At 35.8% G+C, this 27,383-nt stretch overlaps 1 protein-coding gene and 1 long non-coding RNA gene across 2 annotated transcripts; one reads left to right on the forward strand and one right to left on the reverse strand.

Annotated features, from left to right (window-relative positions):
- Positions 1-76: 76 nt before the first annotated feature.
- On the reverse strand, positions 77-27,383 carry LOC132724942 (negative elongation factor E-like; the record flags this gene model as incomplete). Its single annotated transcript, XM_060709927.1, is given in 11 exon segments — positions 77-526; positions 3,041-3,057; positions 3,059-3,153; positions 4,131-4,185; positions 5,381-5,486; positions 6,663-6,746; positions 10,798-10,897; positions 11,697-11,867; positions 12,123-12,178; positions 12,803-12,875; positions 27,309-27,383. Coding segments are annotated over 11 exon segments (906 nt in total), but the record flags the coding sequence as incomplete, so codon positions are not given.
- On the forward strand, positions 17,244-26,810 carry LOC132724943 (uncharacterized). Its single transcript, XR_009624985.1, has 6 exons — positions 17,244-18,018; positions 18,803-18,979; positions 19,445-19,550; positions 19,716-19,826; positions 20,212-20,378; positions 24,399-26,810. It is a non-coding gene; the product is annotated as an uncharacterized LOC132724943 (long non-coding RNA).

Genomic DNA, 27,383 nt, shown 5'->3' on the forward strand with positions numbered 1-27,383 from the left:
TTTTATCACCTCTCAAAAACTTTAACCTTACAAGTGACACAATTAACATATATACATGCACATGTATTTATGTATATTTTTCTTTTTTGCTTTTTTCCTATATGGTTTAAAGTCCAATCAACACTGTAAAGGTCATATCATGATGTTCCAGCTATTTGGTGAAGAAGGACCATAACTTCTCCTCCATGCTGGCACCCAACGTTAGAAAAGCTAGCTGGATAGCTTCCTCACATGAAAAATCCAAAATCTCTTGTGGAATTTGAACACTGAGTTACAAGCGTTTTGAAATCAAAAACGACATTTACCAAACAATTCCATGTCATTAGGTGAATATCAGTCGCAAGTATGATAAACGTTCGGCGTTTTTCATTCTGATCTTAAACATGTTAAAAACAAATTAATTTCTCTTTCTGTAAATGTTTATTAATCTCCCATAACAAACAAGTGTTTTATCAAAACATGTCCTCCTCGTACTCCACTACATCTCTTTTATCTTTGTGAGAACCTTTCTGTGAATTGTTACTGGCTGTAAATAAGAAAAAATAAAGATAGTTCAATACATCTGTAATACAAGAATATTGTCCTTATTTCAATTTATAAAATATACTAAAATTGGCTGAAAATATGACAGAGGAAAAATAGTTCAACACAATATAAAATAATACTAGTATACAGTAATGTTCCTTTTTTCATTTATCTTATTGTAATAAACTAGCTGAAAATGTGAAAATCGGAACTGAGACATTGACACTGACATCTGTTATACAAATAAACGGACAGCTAAAACTCGAAAAAGGGCAGGCCTATTAAAGAGTTTTCAAAGGTTGACAAATGATATTTCTACAAAACAAGAGGGCCATGATGGCCCTGGGGTCGCTCACCTGAATATAGGCCCTCAGGGCCGGGCCAGTTTAAACCAAAGGGCTTTTATTTGAACAAACTTGGAAGACACCCATTAGAAGATATTTTCATGATGTTAAGATTTTACTATACACATATTATGAATAACAATGAACTTTTGCCCCCCCCCCTCCCCCTGGCTAAGGGCAATTTTAACCCAAGGGCTTTTATTTGAACAAACTTGGTAGACATCCATTAGAACATGTTTCATGCTAAAATATCTCAGCTCTAGCTCTTTGGGTTCTTTAATAGAAGATTTTTAACTTTTTACTCTATGTATATAGGGAAAATCAATGAACACCTGGGACGGGGCCAATTTTGACCCCCAGGGCTTTTATTTGAACAAATTTGTAAGACACCCATTAGAACATGTTTTATGATAAATATCTTAGCTCTAAGCTCTTTGGGTTCTTTTAAAAGATTTTTTTTTAAGTTTTTACCTATATGCATATAGGGAAAATCAATGACCCCCTGGGGCGGGGCCAATTTTGACCCCCAGGGCTTTTATTTGAACAAACTTGGTAGACACTGATAAGAAGATGTTTCATGCTTAATATCTTAGCTCTAGCTCTTGGGTTCTTTAAGAGAAGATTTTTTTAAGTTTTTACTATATGCATATAGGGAAAATCAATGAACCCCTGGTAAGGGGCTAATTTTGACCCCAGGGCTTTTTATTTGAACAAACTTGGTAGACATCCATTAGAAACATGTTTTACACCAAAATATCTAAGCTCTAGCTCTTTGGGTTTTTTAGAAGAAGATTTTTTAAAAGTTTTTACTATATGCATATAGGGAAAATCAATGACCCCCTGGGGCGGGGCCAATTTTTTGACCCCAGGGCTTTTATTTGAACAATCTTGGTAGACACTTATTAGAAGATGTTTCATGCTTAATATCTTAGGTCTAGCTCTTTGGGTTCTTTAATAGAAGTTTTTTTAAAGTTTTTAACTTATATGCATATAGGGAAAATCAATGACCCCCTGGGGCGGGACCAATTATGACCCCAGGGCTTTTATTTTGAACAAACTTGGTAGACATCCATTAGAACATGTTTAATGCCAAATATCTAAGCTCTAGCTCTTTGGGTTTTGTAGAAGAAGATTGTTTTTTTAAGTTTTTTACTATATGCATAAAAGGAAAATCAATGACCCCCTGGGGCGGGGCCAATTTTTGACCCCAGGGCTTTTATTTGAACAATCTTGGTAGACACTTATTAGAAGATGTTTTTCATGCTTAATATCTTAGCTCTAGCTCTTTGGGTTCTTTAAAAAGAAGACTTTTTAAGTTTTTACTATATGCATATAGGGAAAATCAATCCTTGGGCGGGGCCAATTTTGACCCCAGGGCTTTTATTTGAACAAACTTGGTAGACATCCATTAGAAACATGTTTTATGCCAAATAATCTAAGCTCTAGCTCTTTGGGTTTTTTTAGAAGAAGATTTTTTTTAAGTTTTTACTATATGCATATAAGGAAAATCAATGACCCCCTGGGGCGGGGGCAATTTTGACCCCAGGGCTTTTATTTGAACAATCTTGGTGACACTCATTATAGATGTTTTCATGTCTTAATATCTTAGGTCTAGCTTCTTTGGGTTCTTTAAAGAAGATTTTTTAAGTTTTTACTATATGCCTATAGGGAAAATCAATGACCCACTGGGGGCGGGGCCAATTTTGACCCAGGGCTTTTATTTGAAACAATCTTGGTAGACACTCACTAGAAGAATGTTTCATGCCAAATATCTAAGCTCTAGCTCTTTGGGTTATTTAGAAGAAGATGTTTAAAGTTTTTTCTTTTGGTTGCCCATGGCAACCAGAGTTCTGCATGGAATGGAAATCTTTGAACAACTTTGTTAAGGCTTCACACAAGGAACATCCCCTGTGAAGTTTTTCATTATGATCTGCCTTATGGGTTTCAGAGGAGATGTCCTTTGAAAAGTGTGAACGGACGACGTACGACGACGACAACGACGGACGAAGAGTGATCCTATAGCTCACCTGAGCATATGCTCAGGTGAGCTAATAATACGGCTTTATATACTATTGCCTATTTGACTTTAAAATAAGATATTGACATCCCTTTACAAACAATGAGGCAGCACAAGTTCCATTAATATTTTCAGAAGGGAAAATCATATTTACCTAGAGATGCCCATGAAAGTGCTGGATGGATCTTGGCTGGTACTGTCAAATGATGGTTGTCTTCTCGCCATGGAAACACGTAACTGAACACTTTCAATCATAGCGCCATCTACCTGCAAGTATGAAAATATATCTATAGTTAGAAACTTCTGCGGAGTGACCATCTATATAGCAATTACCTCTCACAATAACAGTTTCATTTCCTCCCATAGCTATAATCCACATCACATTTTATCACTCTCTTTCGACTCAGAACACAGTAAAATCAACCTTCTGATGAATAAAATCAAGTATCTTTTGTCTTAAATGAACCATCTTTTGTGTAAAATCAATTCTTTTGCATAAAATCAACTGTCTGTTGTGCGAAATCAACTATAGATAACATTCAGTGTTAAATTAAACTCTTACCCCTGCAATAAGGTATTTTGTATAATAAAAGTAGGTATTTCCTGTTGGTAGAAAAGAGAACTGTTTGTTTTCAGAACAATTATGTTGAAATATGAACAATTTGAAGTGTCATTTTGACATCTTTCAAATATATAATGTTTTTGAAGAGGGATTTTGAAATATTTGTAAGACAGTAGTTTTTCTGTTATCTTCTGGAGGCCTACTGCTTTAAATAATTCTTTAGAGAAAATCAACAAGTGCTAAATAAAATTCTTTGTGTCAAATTATCTTTTGTATGAAAACATTCTTTTGCATTAAATCAATGTAAAATACTGCCTGAAGTGGCACCTGAAGTCTTTCTCTGCCAGTAAAGCTATAGTTTTGTTAGATGATCTTTACAATTTCAGTGTAATTTAAAACACCTCTACCCCTACAATAAAACTCCCCATCCCTACAATAAAACACCCACACCCTACAATAAAACTCCCCACCCTACAATAAAACTCCCCATCCCTACAATAAAACTCCCCATCTCTACAATAAAACACCCCCACCCTACAATATAACTCCTCATCCCTACAATAAAACTCCCCATCCCTACAATAAAACTCCCCATCCCTACAATTAAACACCTCTACCCATACAATAACCCCCATCCCTACATTAAAACACTCCTACTAGTACATAAACATTACACACCCACCTCTTGTATGGCCATATCTGCACAGTCCATTTTGTCAAAGGTCACAAAACCACAACTAAAGATATACAAATACATTGTATTAGAACATAATTATATAACTATTTCAGGCACAAAATATTTCCTTTCAAATACATCTACAATGATTCATAAATTGCCTGTATTTGCACTCATTGATTTTTTAATAACATTCAATAATGAAACATTAATCTTCATTTTTAACATGTAGGATGGTTAGATAGACAAAGAGAAAATGGAACAGTGGTCCTTGTGGTATGTACAACACCATCTTTTCATTTGAGAGGTCTTGGTCTGGGCACGGTTAATTTGAGTAAATAATTCATTCAGCACTGCCACAAGTCACTCAGTTGAATGGGTACCCGTGTAGTTGGTGTAATTATGTGTATGTGACTTAACCTGAGTGGTTTGTGTAATTATGTGTACCTGAGTGTTTGGTGTAACCATATGCATTTGAGTGGTTTGGTGTAACCACGTGTACCTGAGTGGTTGATGTAACCATGTGTACCTGAGTGGTTGGTGTTACAATGTGTACATATATGGTAAGTGTAATTATGCGTACCTATGTGGTTGGTGTAAATATCGGAACTTGTGTGGTTGGTGTAACCATGTGTACCTATGTGGTTGGTGTAATTGTGTGTACCTGAGTTAATGGTGTAACTATGACTGTGTACTTGTGTGGTTGGTGTAACCATGTGTACCTGTGTGGTTGGTGTAACCATGTGTACCTGTGTGGTTTGTGTAACCATTTGTACCTGTGTGGTTAGTGCAACCATGTGCACATATGTGGTTGGTGTAAATATGTGTACCTGTGTGGTTAGTGTAACCATCTGTACCTGTGTGGTTGGTGTAACCATGTGTACCTGTGGTGTTGGTGTAATTGTGTGTACCTGAGTTGATGGTATAACCATGTGTACCTGAGTGGTTGGTGTAACTGTGTGTACCTGTGTGGTTAGTGTAACCATGTGTACCTGTGTGGTTGGTGTAACCATGTGTACCTGTGTGGTTAGTGTAACCATGTGTACCTATGTGGTTGGTGTAAACATGTGTACCTATGTGGTTGGTGTAACCATGTGTACCTGTGTGGTTATTGTAATTATGAATCAACCACTCTTTTTATTAAAGCCTGCTTTCATAAGATAACAATATATACACTTTGAGAAATTGTAGGCAAATCTTTCACAATTTGCAGCTAATCTGGATATTAAGAGGAAAAACATACAATCCTAACTTACTTCCTTTCTTTCTCCATGGATATGTTGACAATATTACCAAAGTTATGGAAGGCCTTCCTCAGTAATTCCTCATTCACACCATGACCATGAACATACACAGTGTTACCTAAACAAAACCAAATTTCACTATATGATACATCTACAGAATTTTACTTTTCTTAATTTTTACTACATTTGTATTTTCGTTGCCATTAAAGCCACAATATGCCTCAGAAACCAACTTATTTTCTTCTATAGAGAAAGGGCAAATATGAGTTTTATAGTTAACATCATGTTTGATGCTTATCACCTAAATAATACAGCCATGAATATGAAATTCTTTGTCATACAAGTAGCAACTAGAACTGTGTCCAAAGGACACGGATGCCCCCACTGACAACATATATGGTATATAGTGAAAAAATCAACAAAGGGCCATAATTCTGTTAATTTGGTCACAGCAAAAATTCCTTCCTTTACTTCCATCTACATATTCAGGTTGTTCATCCTGGGAAGTTTAAGCAAAATCTGCCATCGGGTTTAAGAGGAGTTGCGTTCACAAAATTTCTATATGGTATATAGTGAAAAATCAACAAAGGGCCATAATTCTGTTAAATATGGTCGCAGCAAAAATTCCTTTCTTTACTACCATTTACACATTAAGGTTGTTCATCCGTGGAAGTTTAAGCAAAATCTGCTATCCGGTTTAAGAGGAGTTGTGTTCACAAAATTCCAATATAGTATATAGTGGAAAAATCAACAAAGGGCCATAATTCTGTTAAATTTGGTTGCAGCAAAAATTTCTTCCTTTACTACATGTATCATCTACACATTAAAGTTGTTCATCCCTGGAAATTTAAGCAAAATCTGCTATCCGGTTTAAGAGGAGTTGCGTTTACAAAATTTCTGCAAAGTATATAGTGAAAAAATCAACAAAGGGCCATAATTCTGTTAAAATTTTTCACAGCAAAAATTCCTTCCTTTACTAACATCTACACATTAAGGTTGTTCATCACTGGAAGTTTAGGCAAAATCTGCCATCCGGTTTAAGAGGAGTTGTGTTCACAAGAGTTCGGGACGTAAGGCCTTAAGGCATGTAAGGACAGACAGACGGACAGACAGACGGACAAGTGCAACGCTATATGCTCCCCACTTTGTGGAGGCATGAAAAGTAGTACTTTGAATTCCATACAAAATATTAAATCACTATAACTGCACTATTCATATTTTAAGTTTGGATTAGCAGAGAGCTTCAGCTAAGGTTGCAATTGTTTTGCTGAATTTCTAAGGAGACTAAAATTACCTTTTTTAGGAAGAGGTTCCCTATCAGGTCTGTCTGATCTCTCACGTCTATCTCTCTCATCTCTTCTGTCCTCTCTTTCAATACCTGAAACACAGCCAAACAACAGACAATTAAAAACAATACATAAGAGAATACATTCATAAGAAGGGGTCAGTATCAATTAACTGAAACACAGCCAAACAACAGACAAATTAGAACAATACATAAGAGAATACATTCATAAGAAATTAACTGAAACACAGCCAAACAACAGACAATTAGGAACAATACATAAGAGAATACATTCATAAGAAATTAACTGAAACACAGCCAAACAACAGACAAATTAGAAACAATACATAAGAGGTGACATTCATAACAAGAGGGCCATGATGGCCCTGAGGTCGCTCACCTGTATATAGGACCCCGGAGCGGGGCCAGTTTAAACCCCAGGGCTTTTATTTGAGCAAACTTGGAAGACACCCATTAGAAGATGTTTCATGATGTTAAGTTTTTACTACATTTCATTTGGACAAACTTGGTAGACACCAACAAAAAGATGTTTCCTGCCTAAAATCTAACCTCTAGCTCATTGGGTTTTTTAAAAGAAGACTTTTAAGTTTTTACTATACACATATAGATGTTTCATGATGTTAAGTTTTTACTACATTTCATTTGGACAAACTTGGTAGACACCAACAAAAAGATGTTTCCTGCCTAAAATCTAACCTCTAGCTCATTGGGTTTTTTAAAAGAAGATTTTTAAGTTTTTACTATACACATATAGTTAAAAACAATGACACCTCTGGGGCGGGGCCAGTTTTAACCCCAGGGCTTTTATTTGAACAAACTTTGTAGACACTTACTAGAAGATGTTTCATTCTTAATATCTAAACTCTAGCTATTTGGGTTTTTTCAAAGAAGATTTTTAGGTTTTTGCCATACACATATAAGGAAAATCAATGACCCCCGGGGCGGGGCCAATTTTGAACCCAGGGCTTTTATTTGAACAAACTTTGTAGACACCCATTACAACATGTTTCATGCTAAATATCTTAGCTCTAGCTCTTTGGGTTCTTTAAAAGAAGATTTTTAAGTTTTTACTATATGCATATAGGGAAAATCAATGACCCCCTGGGGCGGGGCAAATTTTGACCCCAGGGCTTTTATTTGAACAACTTTGTAAACACTCACTAGAAGATGTTTCATGCTTAATATCTAAACTCTAGCTATTTGGGTTTTTTCAAAGAAGATTTTTTAAGTTTTTGCTATACACATATAAGGAAAATAAATGACCCCCGGGGTGGGGCCAATTTTGACCCCAGGGCTTTTATTTGAACAAACTTTGTAAACACCCATTAGAACATGTTTCATGCTAAATATCTTAGCTCTAGCTCTTTTGGTTCTTTAAGAGAAGATTTTTTAAGTTTTTACTATATGCATATAGGGAAAATCAATGACCCCTGGGTCGGGGCCAATTTTGACCCCAGGGCTTTTATTTGAACAAACTTTGTAGACACTCACTAGAAGATGTTTCATGCTTAATATCTAAACTCTAGCTATTTGGTTTTTATTTCAAAGAAGATTTTTTAAGTTTTTGCTATACACATATAAGGAAATTCAATGACCCCCCCGGGCGGGGCCAATTTTGACCCCAGAGCTTTTATTTGAAAAAACTTTGTAGACACCCATTAGAACATGTTTCATGCTAAATATCTTAGCTCTAGCTCTTTGGGTTCTTTAAAAGAAGATTTTTGAGTTTTTACTATATGCATATAGGGGAAAATCAATGACCCCCTGGGCGGGGCCAATTTTGACCCCAGGGCTTTTATTTGAACAAACTTTGTAGACACTCACTAGAAGATGTTTCATGCTTTATATCTAAACTCTAGCTATATGGGTTTTTTCAAAGAAGATTTTTAAGTTTTTGCCATACACATATAAGGAAAATCAATGACCCCCGGGGCGGGGCCAATTTTGACCCCAGGGTTTTTATTTGAACAAACTTTGTAGACACCCATTACAACATGTTTCATGCTAAATATCTTAGCTCTAGCTCTTTGGATTCTTTAAAAGAAGATTTTTTAAGTTTTAACTATATGCATATAGGGAAAATAAATGACCCCCTGGGGCGGGGCCAATTTTGACCCCAGGGCTTTTATTTGAACAATTTTTGTAGACACTCACTAGAAGATGTTTCATGCTTAATATCTAAACTCTAGCTATTTGGTTTTTTTCAAAGAAGATTTTTTAAGTTTTTGCTATACACATATAAGGAAAATCAATGACCCCCCGGGCGGGGCCAATTTTGACCCCAGGGCTTTTATTTGAACAAACTTTGTAGACACTCATTTGAACATGTTTCATGCTAAATATTTTAGCTCTAGCTCTTTGAGTTCTTTAAAAAAAGATTTTTTGAGTTTTTACTATATGCATATAGGGAAAATCAATGACCCCCTGGGGCGGGGCCAATTTTGACCCCAGGGCTTTTATTTGAACAAACTTTGTAGACACTCACTAGAAGATGTTTCATGCTTAATATCTAAACTCTAGCTATATGGGTTTTTTCAAAGAAGATTTTTTAAGTTTTTGCTATACACATATCAGGAAAATCAATGACCCCCAGGGCGGGGCCAATTTTGACCCCAGGGCTTTTGTTAGAACAAACTTTGTAAACACCCATTAGAACATGTTTCATGCTAAATATCTTAGCTCTAGCTCTTTGGGTTCTTTAAAAGAAGATTTTTTAAGTTTTTACTATATGCATATAGGGAAAATCAATGACCCCCTGGGGCGGGGCCAATTTTGACCCCAGGGCTTTTATTTGAACAAACTTGGTAGACACCTATTAGAAGATGTTTCATGCCAAATATCTCAGCTCTAGCTCTTTGGGTTTTTTAAAAGAAGATATTTAAAGTTTTTTCTTTTGGTTGCCATGGCAACCAGAGTTCTGCATGGAATTAAATTCTTTGAACAATTTTTAAAGGTGACCACCAAAGGAACATTCCTGTGAAGTTTGGATGAAATTGGCTGAGTGGTTTATGAGGAGATGTCATTAAAAGTAAAAGTTTACGGGCGGACGGACGCCGGACGGACGGACGCCGGATTAAAAGCGATCACAAAAGGTCACCCTGTCACTTTGTGACAGGTGAGCTAAAAAGCGGTCAGTATCGATTAACTGAAACACAGCCAAACAACAGACAAATTAGAACAATACATAAGAGGTGATATTCATAAGAAGCGGTCAGTATCGATTAATTGAAACACAGCCAAAACAACAGACAAATTAGAACAATACATAAGAGGTGATATTCATAAGAAGCGGTCAGTATCGATTAACTGAAACACAGCCAAACAACAGACAAATTAGAAACAATACATAAGAGGTGACATTCACTTGCATTTATAATTCTGAACACAGGTGAAAAATTCAAAATGAAGACCTTCAAAGGTTAAAGAGACCAAAATCGCACCCAAAACCTTAGGTGAGAGTTACAACAAAGCCAATACTGGGGTAAGTAGGATGCCAGTCCACGTTTCTTTGAAAAGTCGAGCTGAAAAGAAACTTTGTTTCAAGTTGTTTCAAGACTGGTTAACATATGTATCACACACTGTATTGCAATTTTACCTGTAACCAGCTGCACATGATTGTATAGATTATTTGCCTCGCCTTTAAAGCAGCATGCCTCCAGATTCATGCTAACTTTTTTGAAAATTTTTAAAATGTATTTTAAAGTAAAATATTGTGTAGTTAACAAAGAAAATAATTAACACACTACAATTAGGCATTTACAATGCAAGTATGAATTACCAAAACAGATGTTACAATAGGCAGAAATAGCCCTTACTGCGTTAGTAATGCAGAAGAAATATGGTGATTAATTCTGAAAAATCAGTCATTAATCGCATATTACTTGAAATTATTACTTAAATCTTGAATCTTTTTGCATCTTTTAAAATCTTAGTACATAATTTTTCTCTAGTTTGATTTTCTTGAAATATTTTGGTTCATCTGGAGGCATGCCGCTCAATATCAAAATACAGAAATTGTGCTACCAACAGTACCAAATAGAATGGTCAGGTTGGATTGACTCTATACTGGAGACAAAGACTAATTACTTTTAGATTCAACATGGTAAGAGTTAACAAAACAAACCTCTCTCTGGTCTTTCAGAAATTCTGTCCGGACGTTCCGGTGGTCTCTCACTACGAACAAAATTATCATATAACCCACGTACACGCTGGTGCCTTGGTCTCTGTAAATATACATGTATCATATGTCCCTGTAGCTTAATAATTATATACTTGTATCATTTCATTGTCAAAACTAAGCTGCGTAAAGTTGTGGCAAATATACAAACTATTTTCTTTTCAAATCATAGAAAAAGAATATGCGGTATAAAAGAATATGCCGTATAAAACATTTATTATACATACTTTTCACAGGTTATATATTTATGGGCTAGATAACCCTCATCTTGGGTTATATTGTTTTACTTGATTTTACGTCACACCAACACAGTATAGGTTATATGGCCACATTCCAGCTTTACTGTTGGAGGAAGACCTCAGGTGCCCTTCTGTGCATTATTTCAGACACAAAAGGTCACCTGAGTAGAACCATCGACGTTCCGTAAGCTAGCTGGATAGCTTCCTCACATGAAAAAATTCAAAGTCCCTGTGGGGATTCGAACCCACAGCGGTGAGGGTCAAGTGGTTTGAAGTCAACGACCTTAACCATTCTAACACTGACGCCCCTCCCGGGTAATATAAACTTACAAGATATCATACTACACCATATAACCTGTCAATAATAAACTAATGAAGTAAATTGTACTTATGTTTATGTAATTTATGAGTGCTGGTAACAAATTCAATTTACTGTGTTGACTGAGTGGTCTGTATTAACGCCCCAAACCCATAATGATCTAAAGATTGTACCCAAGATATTGGTGATACTATTCAATATATTCAATTGTCAAGTTCTTATCGGAGCTCTGTAAGCAAATTACTGAAGAGGAGTATAAATAGTACTTGAAATGCGCCAGCTCTTACCCTATCTTCTCTTTCGACTCTCTCCTCGTCATCTGGGTGTGAAGCAGCAAATGGCTGGAAGCCAACAGTGGCAGGTGTGGCAGGTAATTTCTCTGGGTCTTGTAGTTTCTTCTCAAGGTTTCGAGATCTCTTAAATCCCTGCTTCTCTTTCTTGTCACTCAGTTTAATAGCCTGATTAAAAGAAATGAATGAATGAATGAATTAATTAATGAATGAATGAAGAAAAGAATGAATGAATTAATGAATGAACGAATATATTCAACTGATCGCATATGTTGAAGTGATTAAATTTTAAACAGACAAGGTTATTTCAAGGTATATATACTATATTTTGTATTAAAACTATGATTAAAGAACTGCAACATCTTGGTTAGAAAAACTTCTATATTGAGCATATAAATAAGATAAAAGAAGAAACTTAATTACCCCAGACATGACCAGCTTTTTAGCCTGTTCTTTAGCATCTTCTGCTGACTCATGTGCTGTAAATATACATGTATATATTTACATGTAGCTATTCACAACTAGAAACATGTCCATACTAAGGACACAGGTGCCCCCCACATTCCACTGTTTTGTCAATCTTATGACTCTAGGTCAAATATTTTTGGAGCTACATGTGCCATAAGTTGAAAACTAAAAATCTTTTACAAAGTAAAGGGCAAGAACTTTACAAATATTAAATAAATTCACAAACAAATTCCTAAAGGTGCATAAGTACACATGCTGACCAGCATTCTAGTGAACGTTCAGGCCTACAGGTCAAATACTTTTTGAGCTATGCATGAACAAGTTGAAAATTGCAAATTTATACTACATTGTAAGTCAAGGGCAATAACTCTAACAAAACCTATGACTTATTTTAAGGCCGATCAACTAATTTTGGGGCTGATCTGACTTGGGGCTGATCTGACTTGTTTGCGTTGCAAAAGCACTTGTGATTACAGTCTCCTATGCATATATGATTATGTATGAACCTGTTTTATTATTTTTTCTTTATGTGTCTTTACTGAATTTTATGGACAGTGCACATAAAATTTGCCATCAAGGAATTTAGAACATTTAAAGATTCAACCAAAAGGTTAACTGCAACAAATAAGAATTACGTCTTTTCACTGGCTTTTCTTTAACTGGTTCCCTCTCTGGTTTGACTGTCTTCAATGCTTGCAACTGCTTTTTCTGTAAAGAAAATAACTTCTATTGAATTGTTTGGCCTTTTAAAAGATACCATGATACTAGTATAGTTCTTGACATGCATTAGAGATAACTTTGGATGGATGATTTAAATTCTCAATGGTTTGACAGTGAAAGATAGACTTTAAACTGGGCCTATCACTAAATCAGTTTTAAGCTAGCAGTCTTGAGCCTTAGACAACTAATAAAATTAAACTAGCAGTCTCAATTATACATGTATTCGGCATTTGACAAAGTGTCTGGAATCACGTACAGGGCATGAAAAGCTAGGACACAATATATTGGCATGCCAGCTGGTATTCTGTTGGGAAATATTACTTACTTGATTTTCAAGGTAAAATGATTTTTTTTAAACAAGTCACTATTCAGGGAGTCTTAATTTTCAGAAATCAAAAGTATGTGTTCCATCATTTCTAAGCTTGCTAAAAAATGTGGGCAATTTTTTTAGGGTTTGTCAGAGCGTTACGGAATTAGAAAATCATCATTGGAAATACAATTGACAGTAGGATTTATACATTTTATTTCTTTCATTAATAAGTATATAGAAATAGGAACTATATTACTAAAATAGGTACCCGGTACCATATTTTGATATATCAATTTATCCCAAAAAATTGTAAAAACATTAGCAAATATCTATCAGCATTTTGGGTGAAAAATTAATTGCGATATTTCGCAAATATTTGCAGCATACTTTTTCTGTTCATGGCAAAAAAACCTTCCAGTATAGAGACTCTGGGTTCTCATGTCCAGAAGAATTATTCTGTAATAATGTTATGTATGAATTTTAAAGGTAAATGATACATGGTTGACAGGTGATATGTGAAATGTTTATGTCATTATAAACAACATTTAAATGAGATCCTTATGTTTTTCATGGTCAGTGTAAACATTTACAAAAATGTGTAAATCTTGGAGTCTCCATGGTGCTTTAAACTGGCATCAAAAAGACTTAAGTGCTAACACTCAATACTGTTTTATACTTGCATCAAAAAAGATTAACATCATTACTCAATAGTGCTTTGTACTGGCATAAGAAAGACTTAATACTCAACGGTGCTTTATACTTTACACTAATACTCAATGGTGCTTTATACTTGCATCAAAAAATCTAACACTAATACAGTCATGATGATGCTTTAAACTGGCAAAAAAGACTAACAATAATACTCATTGGTGTTTTATACTGGCATAAAAAGACTAATACGCAATGGTGCTTTATACTGGCATAAAAATACAGTCATGTACTTAACACTAATACTCAATGGTGCTTTATACTGGCATAAAAAGACTAACAATAATACTCAATGGTGTTTTATACTGGCATAAAAAGACTAACACTTATACTCAATGGTGCTTTATACTGGCATAAAAATACTAACACTAATACGCAATGGTGCTTTATTCTGGCATAAAAAGACTAACACTAATACTCAATGGTGCTTTATACTAGCATAAAAAAGAATAAGTTGGCAAGCCAATGAACCATGTTTTCTGGTAGCATATTTACTTGTAACTAGTCTACATGTAGATTTATCAAACTTTTATGTATCTGTCATCCTTTTATTTATATGTGGAGCACAAGGAAACTTCACTAAAAAAATATATTAATATACAATGACTGTAGGAGTTTAAGATTAGAAAAAAAATAATGCTGAAACTGGGACAAAACATGTAACGAAACAAGCAACTTTAGATTAGCACCATGTTTTGTTCGGTCAGCTCAGCAAAAACAGTGAACCCGCAGGTTTTTTTCCCAACATTTTCAGAATGCCAGAAAAAAGTTGTAAATTGTCCAAAATTGCAGAATTTACAGTAACTACATGTAGTACAAACTGCAACACATATAATGAAGAAATTAATAGTTTCTATTAACAACATTTTCTATTAATATTTTCTTGTATAGTTATTTTTAAAGGTTTCCCTTTAGAAAGAAAAAAACCTTTTTCAAGGAAAATCAACAGTAAATTTAATGCACACACACAATTGGTAATTTTATGCTCCTGAAAAAGGAAAAACCCATCTGTTTAATGGCATTGTGGAGGCGTCTGTTTACAGGTAGTAACTGTATTACGAAAAAAGCGCTGACCTACCATATTACTTCACTTTTCCCCTTCGTACATGCCCGTCATTGAGAAGGCACCGGGCAATGGCAGATGATTGAAGATCCAATGCATAGATTTTACTTTAAGACAGCAAGTTTGCATTGTTTTTCTACAGCTCTGGGTTATGTTTAAAGTAAAAGACTAAGACTGCATGAAGTTAGCTGCTCAATTTCCTGACTAAAGGCCAAGGGGACTGACTTGATCTTCAGAGTAGGCAGGGACGACAAGGTGTATGCAGAGAATGTAGTACAGAAAGAGATGGCTTGAACGGCAGGCCCATTGCTGGCACAAACAGCCTTTTGTAGGGCAACCTTCTTCTTCCTATTATCCCACTGGTTACTGTACACTAATACATGTAAATGTAGGTTCTCATCACCTTACAGAGGCTCAAAATGCATATGTTTGGCTATTACTCTGAGGAAATTGCATGGAGTTAAATCATCACCACTTTGTAGCCTACTTCAAAATTATCCCTTTAACGGCATGACTGGTCACAGTCATGTCCAGGGTCCTTACTAAACAAGGAAAGCTACTTTTTGTGCCTAAATACACCCAATAAACACTTTCAATATGATCTAGGTAAATAACCGAGGTATATCGAGTGAAAAATACAAGTTGCTTCCCTTATCTTCAAGTAAAATCGATACCGCTTATGTTAAAACAATACAAAATAGGCCGTTTTTAAACCGCTAGTTTGTTGTGATTAAATGTCCGATTTTAAAATGTATTCCACCAATAGAAAGCTCTGGATCTTAGCTTCATCACAGTATAAACTTCAACACATCTTTTGACTCTAAAGTATTAAAAATTAACTGTTAAACCTACCATATGTCAGACCATTTTACATACAATTTATACAGTGAGATACACAATCCCTTATCTTTACTCGAAATGCTAACTGATAAGAATAGCCTGTCGTCTGCTAGTTCTGAAAGTGTTTATCAGTGTATTGGCAGATGGATGCTCAATAAACATAGTATACACTACAGAGTAAATACATGTAAACATTATAACATACTCATACTACGCAACGAGATATTGTGCTATTTTGTGTCTGGGCAATTGTCATGGTTCAGAACTGTTCACTTTTTAGGGGAGATGATGTGTAAGCGGCCGGATAGCTCAGTCAGTAGAGCCGCGGTACGGTATTCCCAGGGTCCCGGGTTAGAGTCCCGGTCAGGCTGCACATTTTTCTCACCCTGTGACATTTGGCGCCCAACGGGGGACCGTGAGAATACAGCTCAGAGTTTAATTTACATTGCTCTGTACCTCTGTCAAATTCGAGGACGAATTTCAATAAAGCAGGGGAGTATGTCACGGTTCAGATCTGTTCACTAAATATTTAGGGGAGATGATGTGAATAAAGCGGCCAGATAGCTCAGTCGGTAGAGCCGCGGTACGGTATTCCGAGGGTCCCGGGTTCCAGTCCCGGTCAGGCTGCACATTTTTCTCACCCTGTGACACAATATCTCGCCTCTGGCCATGGGTAGAGTCGAGATTCTGACCCAGACCAAAAGTATCACAGAATCTTAAACTTTGGCATGACAATATATATATATTGATTGCTTAATAGCATAGAAGCTTCTAATCCATAGTTGGTGGTGAAATAAGACAACATTAAGCCATGTGAAATGACACAAGACTCTATCAGACCTTTTGTTTACATAAAAAAATCCATAACTAGACTTCTACTTTCACTTTAAAAATAAAATAAGTGGATCTATTTCAAAACAATACAATAAGTGCAAAATTAAATAGCCTTCCCGTACCAAAAGGAAAGGTTTGCCGCAAACTCGCCGCAACTTTGCCGCAAATTCGCTGCAAACCTTTTAGTTCGCCAAAACACTGTGTCAAGTGTTTGCCAGATATCGCCACTAGTGGCAACTCTGTGGCAAACATTTGGCGACTTTGCAGCGAATTCACCAGAATATTAAGTAGTTCGCCAAAAGTTTGCCAGAAACTTTCAGTGGAAAACTAATTTGCCAGAGATTGCCAGAATCTTTCTATCAAAAAAATTATTCGCTGAAAGTTCACCAGAAACTTTTCTATAAAAACAAGTTTGCCAGATAATCGCCACAAACATATCAGTTCTGAAAGTTAATCCAACTTTGTTCAGTAAATAACTATTTTGCCAAGGAATTATATTATTATGCACATTTAAAAAAAGTCCTTCATGTACCTACCTATAACCACGGATTTAAATGTCAATTAAAGTCCGTGCTATAACCTACCTACCTACCCGACCTTATTTTTATGGGTCGGGAAGTGGAAACAAACAAATTTTTATTTTTTGCCTAAGAGTTATCAAATTGAAACATCATATGTATCATGGAGGGTATTGTAGTTCACAATAACAGTTAAAAAATTATAAGGTAGAAGACCCATAATGAAATCGGCAATCTTCGACAATTACCGCCATATCTCGCCATTTATCGTAACGAACTTCGTTTGTTTACGTATAAAGTCGGAATTCTAATAATAGCGAATATCCCCGGTCACGTGGTAGTATTCCCCAAGAAAATGACGTAATTTCCGCAGATATCTAACATGGCGTCTTACAGCGTGTGATACGCTCGGTCGATTAAAAAAAAGTGTAAAAAGATGCAGAAAACTCAAGTATTCCGACTTTATTATAGAACATAACTATAGTGCAGGTAACCAGTATTACGTGTCAACCAAACCAGCTCTACAAGACATCAACTCTTCCTAAATCGGTTGATAATGAGGGTTGGAAAGAGGGAAGAAGAATCGTTGAGTTTGGCGTGTTACGGTCAAACCTAAGATTTTGTAAAAAATGTAGACTTGGACCAGTTGGCTACCATTAACAGCACTGATTAACTTTTGACAACATGTTAGGTGAATTTAAACAGGGAGTGTCTGGTTATTTGTATGTGAAATGTCGAAACACAGAATGCGGTCATGTGAATTGTGTTCCCTATGGAAAAACACACAGACTCTAGTAGATTGAAGACCTGTGAAAGTTGGAATGCCATGGTTCGTTGTCAACACAAAATTAGGAACAGGTAAGTGATTAATGTATTGCATCATAGTTTACATTAAGTACTATATACTGATAATGAATTCATAGATGTAATGTCTCGTACCAAAATGAATATATCGATACATTAGGATTTATCAGTGTTTATTTACTTGTCTTCCAATGATGTCAAACATGTAAAATTATGCGGACCAAATTTATGTTTCAGATTTATAAATAATTAATTATTATACAGAATACATGTATCTTGTTTGTGTTTAGCTGTAAAACACTACTCCTGAAAGAGTTCTAGCCGTACGTGACTCACATACTCCATATAATTTTGAAAAGTGCCGTACGGCTAGCCAATACAGTGTGTCCTGGCTAGTCGTACGTGACTCACGTACGGCTAGAACTTTTGGCTAGCTGTACGGGCCCGTACGGCTAGCCACTTCCTATTGTGAAATGTTTTATAAACTTCCCTCTGAACTGTTTTAATTTCCCCAAAGTCACTGAGAAATTTGAAAAACAAATGATAAAACGTTGCTAAATTAAATCTTGCAACAATGCAATTTTTAGTAAGACATTACAGAATCCTACATGTACATTATATAAAAGACACAGTTTACACTAGGCTGCCAATACACACAGTCACAGTAGTACTAATATTCAACGTACATGAGGCAGCTAAAAATAGCTCTATATTAATTTATGCAATGTGTTATTATCATGGTTATGTAAATTACAATCCATGTGAAGTTTTTTTTTGACAAAATATTTTGTATACATGTACTTTAATGAAATAATTTGTTTCTTTCATTTTCTTACAGCAATGATTGATAGTGTAGGTGGGCCGGTGAGGGTCAACAATTTGTTGTCAACACTAAATATACCAACAATTGGAAATAAAAACATGAAAAGAAATGGAGAGACGTGTTGGAAATATCATTGAGACAGCACTGGCTTCTATGCCGACAGAATCTGCTGCATAAGATCAAGGAAATGGAGTAAGACACATTTACATTGACAATGATATTTTCGAAATAACATGTACTTGAATTGGAAGAATTTCAAAAATTATTTTGTAATTATATGTCTATGCAGCTTATCGTGGTATAATCTTATATTGCTGGCACACTCGTGGTTTAGGGAACCAAAGAATATTATACAATCCATATATGAGAAAAGAATTTTTAAACAATGGCTTTGTTGTTTTTGCATGTTACTCTATATTCATGTACATATTTCTTTTTTCAAAATAACATGAATGTGTAATTGTTTTTTTAAAAAAGTATTTATTTCTACATGACAAACTGGGTCCGTCTGGGCTCCTTGCCATTGGTACTTGTTGCTTGGTCATATGGGGGTTGCGTTCATTGAACGCCGCCTTTCCTTGTTGATCTTGTTTATCATATTTTACCTTCATTGGTTTAAGACTAAAATTCATATTAAATACATACATTCTTTTTAAGGGATGTGCATCATGAAGAATCAATGGTATCAGAACACAACATCATGGAAGATCTTATTGACAAGATCTCGGAGGATGTCCTTTGCCAGATGTTTGCCAGCACTAAAGTGAGTACTGGTAGTTTGTTTTCTGTATTTTGTTTATTTACGAAAGTAAAGGACTATGCAAAACTGACTGGTGTTGTTGAACTGTTTGTGTTATGTCAGTTGCTTCAATATATGAATATATCTCCATATACTGTTTGTACATATGTATTTTTTTTTTTATTCAAGGTCTATTCATCAGTCATATGCTACAGTTACAAATGACAGTGAATGGTCAGATTTATACAATTGTGATTAACAATCCTCAACAATACATCAAACAAAAATGCCTATTAAACTGTAAGTTGAAATCTATGAGGTTTTTTTATATATATTTATAATCATGGTGTAGCAATTAAATGATAATACTGTGATAATTTTGTAATGCTATTTGGGGTCGTCTTCAATAGAAACAATTTGATGTATCTTCATGTGATGAATAATCGATATGCAGTCCGAATTATTTCATAAAAGTGATTACTAAAATTGGTCAGGAAAAAGTCGTGCAATTAGCATTAATAATTAACAAAACTTATTCTAGTAACTGTATGAACATTGTGTTATATTAATTATAAATTAGTTATTGTCAATTCATTGGTGTATCTTAAATATTTGTCAAAATTACGTTTAAAGATGAATTTTAAAATACAGATAATATTTTTGAAATATATTTTTACAATTACAGTTCTCACAGACAGTCAAAGGTTGAAAACAAAATCAGAAGTGGACCACATCTTGAAAAACCTCACAGCAGATTAAGACTTTCCCCGAAATTTCCCTGTAAAACCCGCAGTGGTATGTCCTGTACAGTAGATACTGCCTGGCACAAAAGAGGATTTGACAGTTTAACATGTAAGTAAAATAAGATTATTTTTATCCCCCCACAATGTGGGAGCATATAGCGTGGCACTTGTCAGTCTGTCCCAAAATCTTGTGAACGCAACTCCTCTTAAACCGGATGGCAGATTTTGCTTAAACTTCCAGGGATTAACAAACTTAATGTGTAGATGGTAGTAAAGGAAGGAATTTTTGCTGCAACTAAATTAAACAGAATAATGGCCCTTTGTTGATTTTTAGTTTTCAACTTGTGGCACATGTAGTCCAAAAACTATTTGACCTAGAGTCATAAGATTGACAGAACAGTGGCGTGTGGGGGCATCTGTGTTTTATTGACACATTTTAAGTTTTTCTCAGTCATCATGTCAGTAATGATTTAGAATTTGTCAGAAAAGTATCTGTGTATATTTTAACCACTGTTATTGATGTATAATTGAAAAAGTGAGTTTTGCATACAAGTAAGACTGGTTAGTCAACATTGTTCTTTCAAACAGTGGCATTTAGAAGAAAAATCCTAATGGTTATTTGAATTACCCTGGTTTTAACTTTGAGTTCTGACCTAGCTGTCATGTTCACAGCATGGTTCATTTTTGTGTCGCCTCTATGGAGTAGTTGCAACATATAGGGATCATTTCTCCGTCGTCTTGTCTATCTGTCCGTCCGTCACAAAACTTGTCCGGACTACTCCTCATAAACTACTGGTGCAATTTCATCCAAACTTTACAGGAATGATCAGTACCAAGTCTAGTTGTGCATTTTGTCAGCATTTTCCGGTTCAATGATTTTTGTCAGAGTTATGGCCCTTTAATAATTTTTATTTTTAAAGTTTGTCTTGACTACTTCTCTTATACCACTAATGCAATTTCAATGAAACTTTACAGGGTTGATCTGTAGCTTAAGTCCTTGTGCATATTTCACAGTTTTCCGGTTGAATGATTTTTGGCCGAGTTATGGCCGAGTTATGGCCCTTTGATAAAAAGGTGTTTTTTTCTGTGTGTTGCCAGATACACAAAAGCTTGTCCTGACTACTCCTCATAAACTACTGGTGCAATTTCATCCAAACTTTACAGGAATGATCAGTACCAAGTCTAGTTGTGCATATTGTCAGCATTTTCCAATTCAATGATTTTTGTCAGAGGTATGGCCCTTTTTAAGTTTGTCCGGACTACATCTCTTATACCACAAATGCAATTTCAATGAAACTTTACAGGATTGATCTGTTGCTCAAGTCCTTGCACATATTGCACAGGTTTTCCGGTTGAATGATATTTTGGCAAGTTTGATGAAAAGGTGGGTTTTTTTCTGTGTGTTGCCAGATACATAAAAGCTTGTCCGGACTACTCCTCAAAAACTACTGGTGCAATTTCATCCAAACTTTAAAGGAATGATCAGTACCAAGTCTAGTTGTGCACTGTCTGTCTGTCTGTCAGTCACAAAACTTGTCCCAACATGAAATTGGCCATCATGAGGCGACACATGTGATCACTGATCGCTCTTGTTTGTTATTTTGGTGTTTTTTTAACATGATACCTTGATTTCTTAACTAAGTTAGATAAATAATATAATTTATGAGCCACTTGTCATTTGTAAATAAATCTAGGTTTGCAATGCAAATACATGTTCATCCCAACAGATCAAAATCAAGCCAGCAATAAATAATAATTATGCCCCCTTTTGAAAAAAAGGGGGTATATTGCTTTGCACTTGTCGGTCCGTCGGTCCGTCGGTCCGTAGACCAAATGGTTTCCGAGTGATAACTAAAGAACCCTTAGGCCTAGGAACTTCAAACTTGGTATGGTGATTGGTCATGACAAGTAGATGACCCCTATTGATTTTGGGGTCAAGGGGTCAAAGGTCAAGGTCACATTGACCTTGTAAGCAAAAACGGTTTCCGATCAATAACTAAAGAACCTTAAGGCCTAGGAACTTCAAACTTGGTATGGTGATTGGTCATGACAAGTAGATGACCCCTATTGATTTTGGGGTCAAGGGGTCAAAGGTCAAGGTCACATTGACCTTGTAAGCAAAAACGGTTTCCGATCAATAACTAAAGAACCTTAAGGCCTAGGAACTTCAAACTTGGTATGGTGATTGGTCATGATCAGTAGATGACCCCTATTGATTTTGGGGTCAAGGGGTTAAAGGTCAAGGTCACATTGACCTTGTAAGCAAAAACGGTTTTCGATCAATAAGTAAAGAACCTTAAGGCCTAGGAACTTCAAACTTGGTATGGTGATTGGTCATGATCAGTAGATGACCCCTAACGATTTTGGGGTCAAGGGGTCAAAGGTCAAGGTCACATTGACCTCTTGGGTAAAAACGGTTTCCGATCAATAACAAAAGAACCCTTAGGCCTAGGAACTTCAAACTTGGTATGGTGATTGGTTATGACCAGCAGATGACCCCTATTGATTTTGGGGTTAAGTGGTCAAAGGTCAAGGTCACATTGACCTTGTAGGTAAAAACGGTTTCCGATCAATAACGAAAGAACCCTTAGGCCTAGGGACTTCAAACTTGATATGGTGATTGGTCATGATCAGTAGATGACCCCTATTGATTTTGGGGTCAAGGGGTCAAAGGTCAAGGTCACATTGACCTCTTAGGTAAAAACAGTTTCGGATCAATAACTAAAGAACCCTTAGGCCTAGGAAATTCAAACTTGGTATGGTGATTGGTCATGATCAGTAGATGACCCCTATTGATTTTGGGGTCAAGGGGTCAAAGGTCAAGGTCACATTGACCTCTTAGGTAAAAGCAGTTTCCGATCAATAACTAAAGAACCCTTAGGCCTAGGAACTTCAAACTTGGTATGGTGATTGGTCATGACCAGCAGATGACCCCTACTGATTTTGGGGTTAAGGGGTCAAAGGGAAAGGTCACATTGACCTTGTAGGTAAAAATGCTTTCCGATCAATAACTTAAGAACCCTTAGGCCTAGGAACTTCAAACTTGGTATGGTGATTGGTCATGACCAGCAGATGACCTATTGTTTTTAGGGTCAAGGGGTCAAAGGTCATGTAACATTGACCTTGTAGGTAAAAACGGTTTCTGATCAATTAACTAAAAACGCTTAGGCCTAGGAACTTCAAACTTTGTATGATGATTGGTGGTGACCAGCAGATGACCCCTATTGAGTTTTGGGTCAAGGGGTCAAAGGTCAAGGTCACATCGACCTTGTAAGTAAAAACGGTTTCTGATCAATAACTTAAGAACGCTTAGGCCTAGGAACTTCAAACTTGGTATGGTGATTTTTCATGACCAGCAGATTACCCCTTTCGATTTTGGGATCAAGGGGTCAAAGGTCAAGGTCCCATTGACCTTGTAAGTAACGGTTTCTGATCAATAACTAAAGAACACTTGGGCCTAGGAACTTCAAACTTGGCATAGTGATTGGTCATGATCAGCAGATGACCCCTATTGATTTTGGGGTCAAAGGTCAAGGTCACATTGACCTTGTATGTTAAAACGGTTTCGGATCAATAATAAAAGAACCCTTAGGCCTAGGAACTTCAAACTTGGCATGGTGATTAGTCATGACCAGCAAATGACCCCTATTGATTTTGGGGTCAAGGGGTCAAAGGTCAAGGTCACATTGACCTTGTAAGTAAAAACGGTTTCTGATCAATTAAGTAAAAACGCTTAGGCCTAGGAACTTCAAACTTTGTATGATGATTTGTCTTGACCAGCAGATGACCCCTATTGAGTTTTGGGTCAAGGGGTCAAAGGTCAAGGTCATGACCAGTAGATACTTGATAACCCTTATTAATTGTTTGATCACTGGGTCAGAAGTCATGCATAATTACCTTATCACATGAATAATTGGCTGCTGATAGGGGGCATACATGTTTTACAAACATATCTTGTTGCCTTTGGTGTTTATTTTCTTCATTTGTAGGTGGGCTTTACTAATAGATTACTGCCACTTTACTTCAAAGTGGGGTTTTGGGGTATCATTCACCTTCAGTGATAGTTCTAGTTTTATCCAGTATAAACATGGTAACATGGAAATGAAAAATAAACCTTGTTTTTTTTCAGTGTACTGCACCAATAAACTAAATATGGAGAGAAGCTTAGTCACCAAAACAGTTACACCAAAATACACACAATGGCCAGGGCACTGAAACTTGGAAGAGTGAAAGAGTAAAGTAGTGCGTTTTTAGCTAACAAAGTGACATTGCGAGCTTTTGTCTATCTTTCGTCCGTAAACTTGATCTTTAAACAACATCTCATAAATTGCCAAGCCAATTTCATGCAAACTTACGATATTGTCTAGTCAGTTTTTGTTTTGCTTGCAATCGCTATATGACATGACTAAAGACATTTAGTTTTATTCTTAAGTTATTATGTTTATGTTTGTATAAGACCCAAAAATATTGTTAAGATTCATTTTTACAAATTTGAAAGCCATTTATGATTATTGTTCTAGTCAGTTTTTGTTTTGCTTGCAATCATTATATTACATGGCTAAAGACAATTAGTTTTAATCTTTAATAGTTATGTCTATATTTGTATAAGACCCAAAAATATTGTTAAGATTCATTTTTACAATTTTGAAAGCCATTATTGCTCTAGTTTGTTTTTGTTTTGCTTGCAATTGTTATATGACATGACTAAAGACATTTAGTTTAAATCTTTAGTTATTATGTCCATGAGGGGTGTCCGTGGCCGAGTGGTTAAGGTCATTGACTTCAAACCACTTGCCCCTCACCGCTGTGGGTTGGAATCCCGACAGGGACTTTGGAATCTGTCTTGTGAGGAAACTATCCAGCTAGCTTAACTGAACGTCAGTGGTTCTACTCAGATACCCGTTCGTGCCTGAAATAATGCAAGGAAGGGCACCTGAACGTCACGATATGACCTTTACTGTGTTGATGTGACGTAAAAACCCAAAACAAGCAAACAAAAAATTATGTCTATGAAATTCGTTGTTTGTATAAGACCCAAATATATTGTTGTGATTAATTTTAACAATTTTGAAAGCCATAATTGTTCGTGTCAGATATTGTTTTGCTCACAATCATAATGTTATATGACATATGAGTTTAAATCTGAAGGTATTATGTCCATGAAATATGTTGTTTGTTTAAGACCAAAATATATTTTTGAGATTCATTTTTACAATTTTGAAAGCCATTATTGGTCTAGTCTATTTTTGCATAACACATAACGCTATTGTTAGTATTTATTGTTATTAATAGTGATTTGTCTAAGTGGATGTCGAAGTATGTATGTTAATCCATGCCAGTTCATGTTTGAATGAAACTTTTTGTCCAGATAGAAGATTTCAAACTGTAACTTTTCTGATTTTTAGCTTTTACAACAATATTATATTTCCCATTTATGGTGCTAAGAAATACTGCAACATGTGCTGAAAAATAGCTATTGTCAAACATTGTTTATATGCTCCCCGAAAAATTTCGGCGGACCATATAGTCATTGGGTTGTCTGTCTGTACGTACATACGAATCTGAAGTCGTGTCCAGCCCATAACTTTGTTATTTCAAGTTGGATTTTAAAACTATTTCACAGAAATGATCACCATATTGAGACGACCTGTCGCCCGCAACATTTGGGTCGCTACCTTGAAGGTCAAGGTCACACCATGACCTTGAACAAAATCATGTCCGGCCCATCACTTCGTTATTTGAAGTCGGATTTTAAAGCTATTTAAAAGTAATGATCACCATATTGAGACGATGTGTCGTGCGCAGCATTTGGGTCGTTACCTTGAAGGTCAATGTCACAGCATGACCTTAAACAAAAATTTTGCCGGCCCATAACTTGGTTATTTGATGTCGGATTTTACAACTATTTCACAGAAATGATCACCATATTGAGACGATGTGTCGCACACACCATTTTGGTCAATACCTTGAAGGTCAAGGTCGCAACATGACATTGAAGCAAAATCGTGTCCGGCCCATAAATTCGTTATTTGAAGTCGGATTTTACAACTATTTCACCGAAATGATCACCATATTGAGACAATATGTCACATGCAACATTTGGGTCATTACCTTGAAGGTCTAGCCGTCTAGGTCACAGCATGACCTTGAAGCAAAAATGTGTACGGCCCATAACGTTGTTATTTAAAGTGGGATTTTACAACTATTTTGGAATTATCACACTTTGTACTTTGTCTGGGACATAACCCTGAAACTTCAAAAGATATACTTTTCTGTATCTAGGATCACCCCGGTTCAACCGGCTCTTGTTTTAATTGATTATTAAGTAATATGAACAATTCATGATAGCATCATAACTAAAGAGTGGAAATTTATGAAAGTCAAATATGTATAGAATCAGTTGCTAATAAAATGTGTGTAAAATTTATCTCTTTTGGGGAATTAATTTCTTTATTTTACAAATTTATCAAATTTCATTTTATTCTACTGATATGTTTGTAATATTTCTTTTATTTTCTATTGAAAAAATGTGTTAAACCAATATGTATTTGTTTTCTTATAATTCAGCTAGTTTTTATTATTCCAATGTTTGAAAAAATTGTTCGCCAGAACTTTACCAAAATGTTTGCCAAAATATCGCCATAACATATTTGCTGAAACTGGCAAATATGCAAATGAAGTTTGCCGCAGTGTTACCAAAAGCTTCTGGCGAACATCCGCAAACTTACTATGCAAATGAAGTTTGCTGCAAATTTGCCGCAAACTTTTGGCGAACATCTGCAAACTTTTACCATGCAAATGAGGTTTGCGGTAAATTTGCCGCAAACAGAAGCTACCTCCCCCTATAGTTTGCGGCAAGTTTGCCGCTAACCTCATGAGTTGCGGCAAATTTGCCGCAAACCTCATTTGCATGGTAAATAATTGCTGAAAGCAGTTTGCCGCAAACTCACCGCAATGTTTGCGGCAAACTTGCCGCAATGTTCACCAGAGAGCCCTTTTTTTGGTAAGGGTTGTATCTTTACTGTATTGTCAATCATACCTTTTTACGTAGTCTTGCATATTTCTGTCGAAGAATTTCTTCCTCTTCAGTCAGATTTGGAGGTAAATTTATGTT

This window comes from Ruditapes philippinarum, unplaced genomic scaffold, assembly GCF_026571515.1.
Source record: "Ruditapes philippinarum isolate M1 unplaced genomic scaffold, ASM2657151v2 ctg11749_1_1_1_1, whole genome shotgun sequence".
NCBI lineage: Eukaryota > Metazoa > Mollusca > Bivalvia > Venerida > Veneridae > Ruditapes > Ruditapes philippinarum.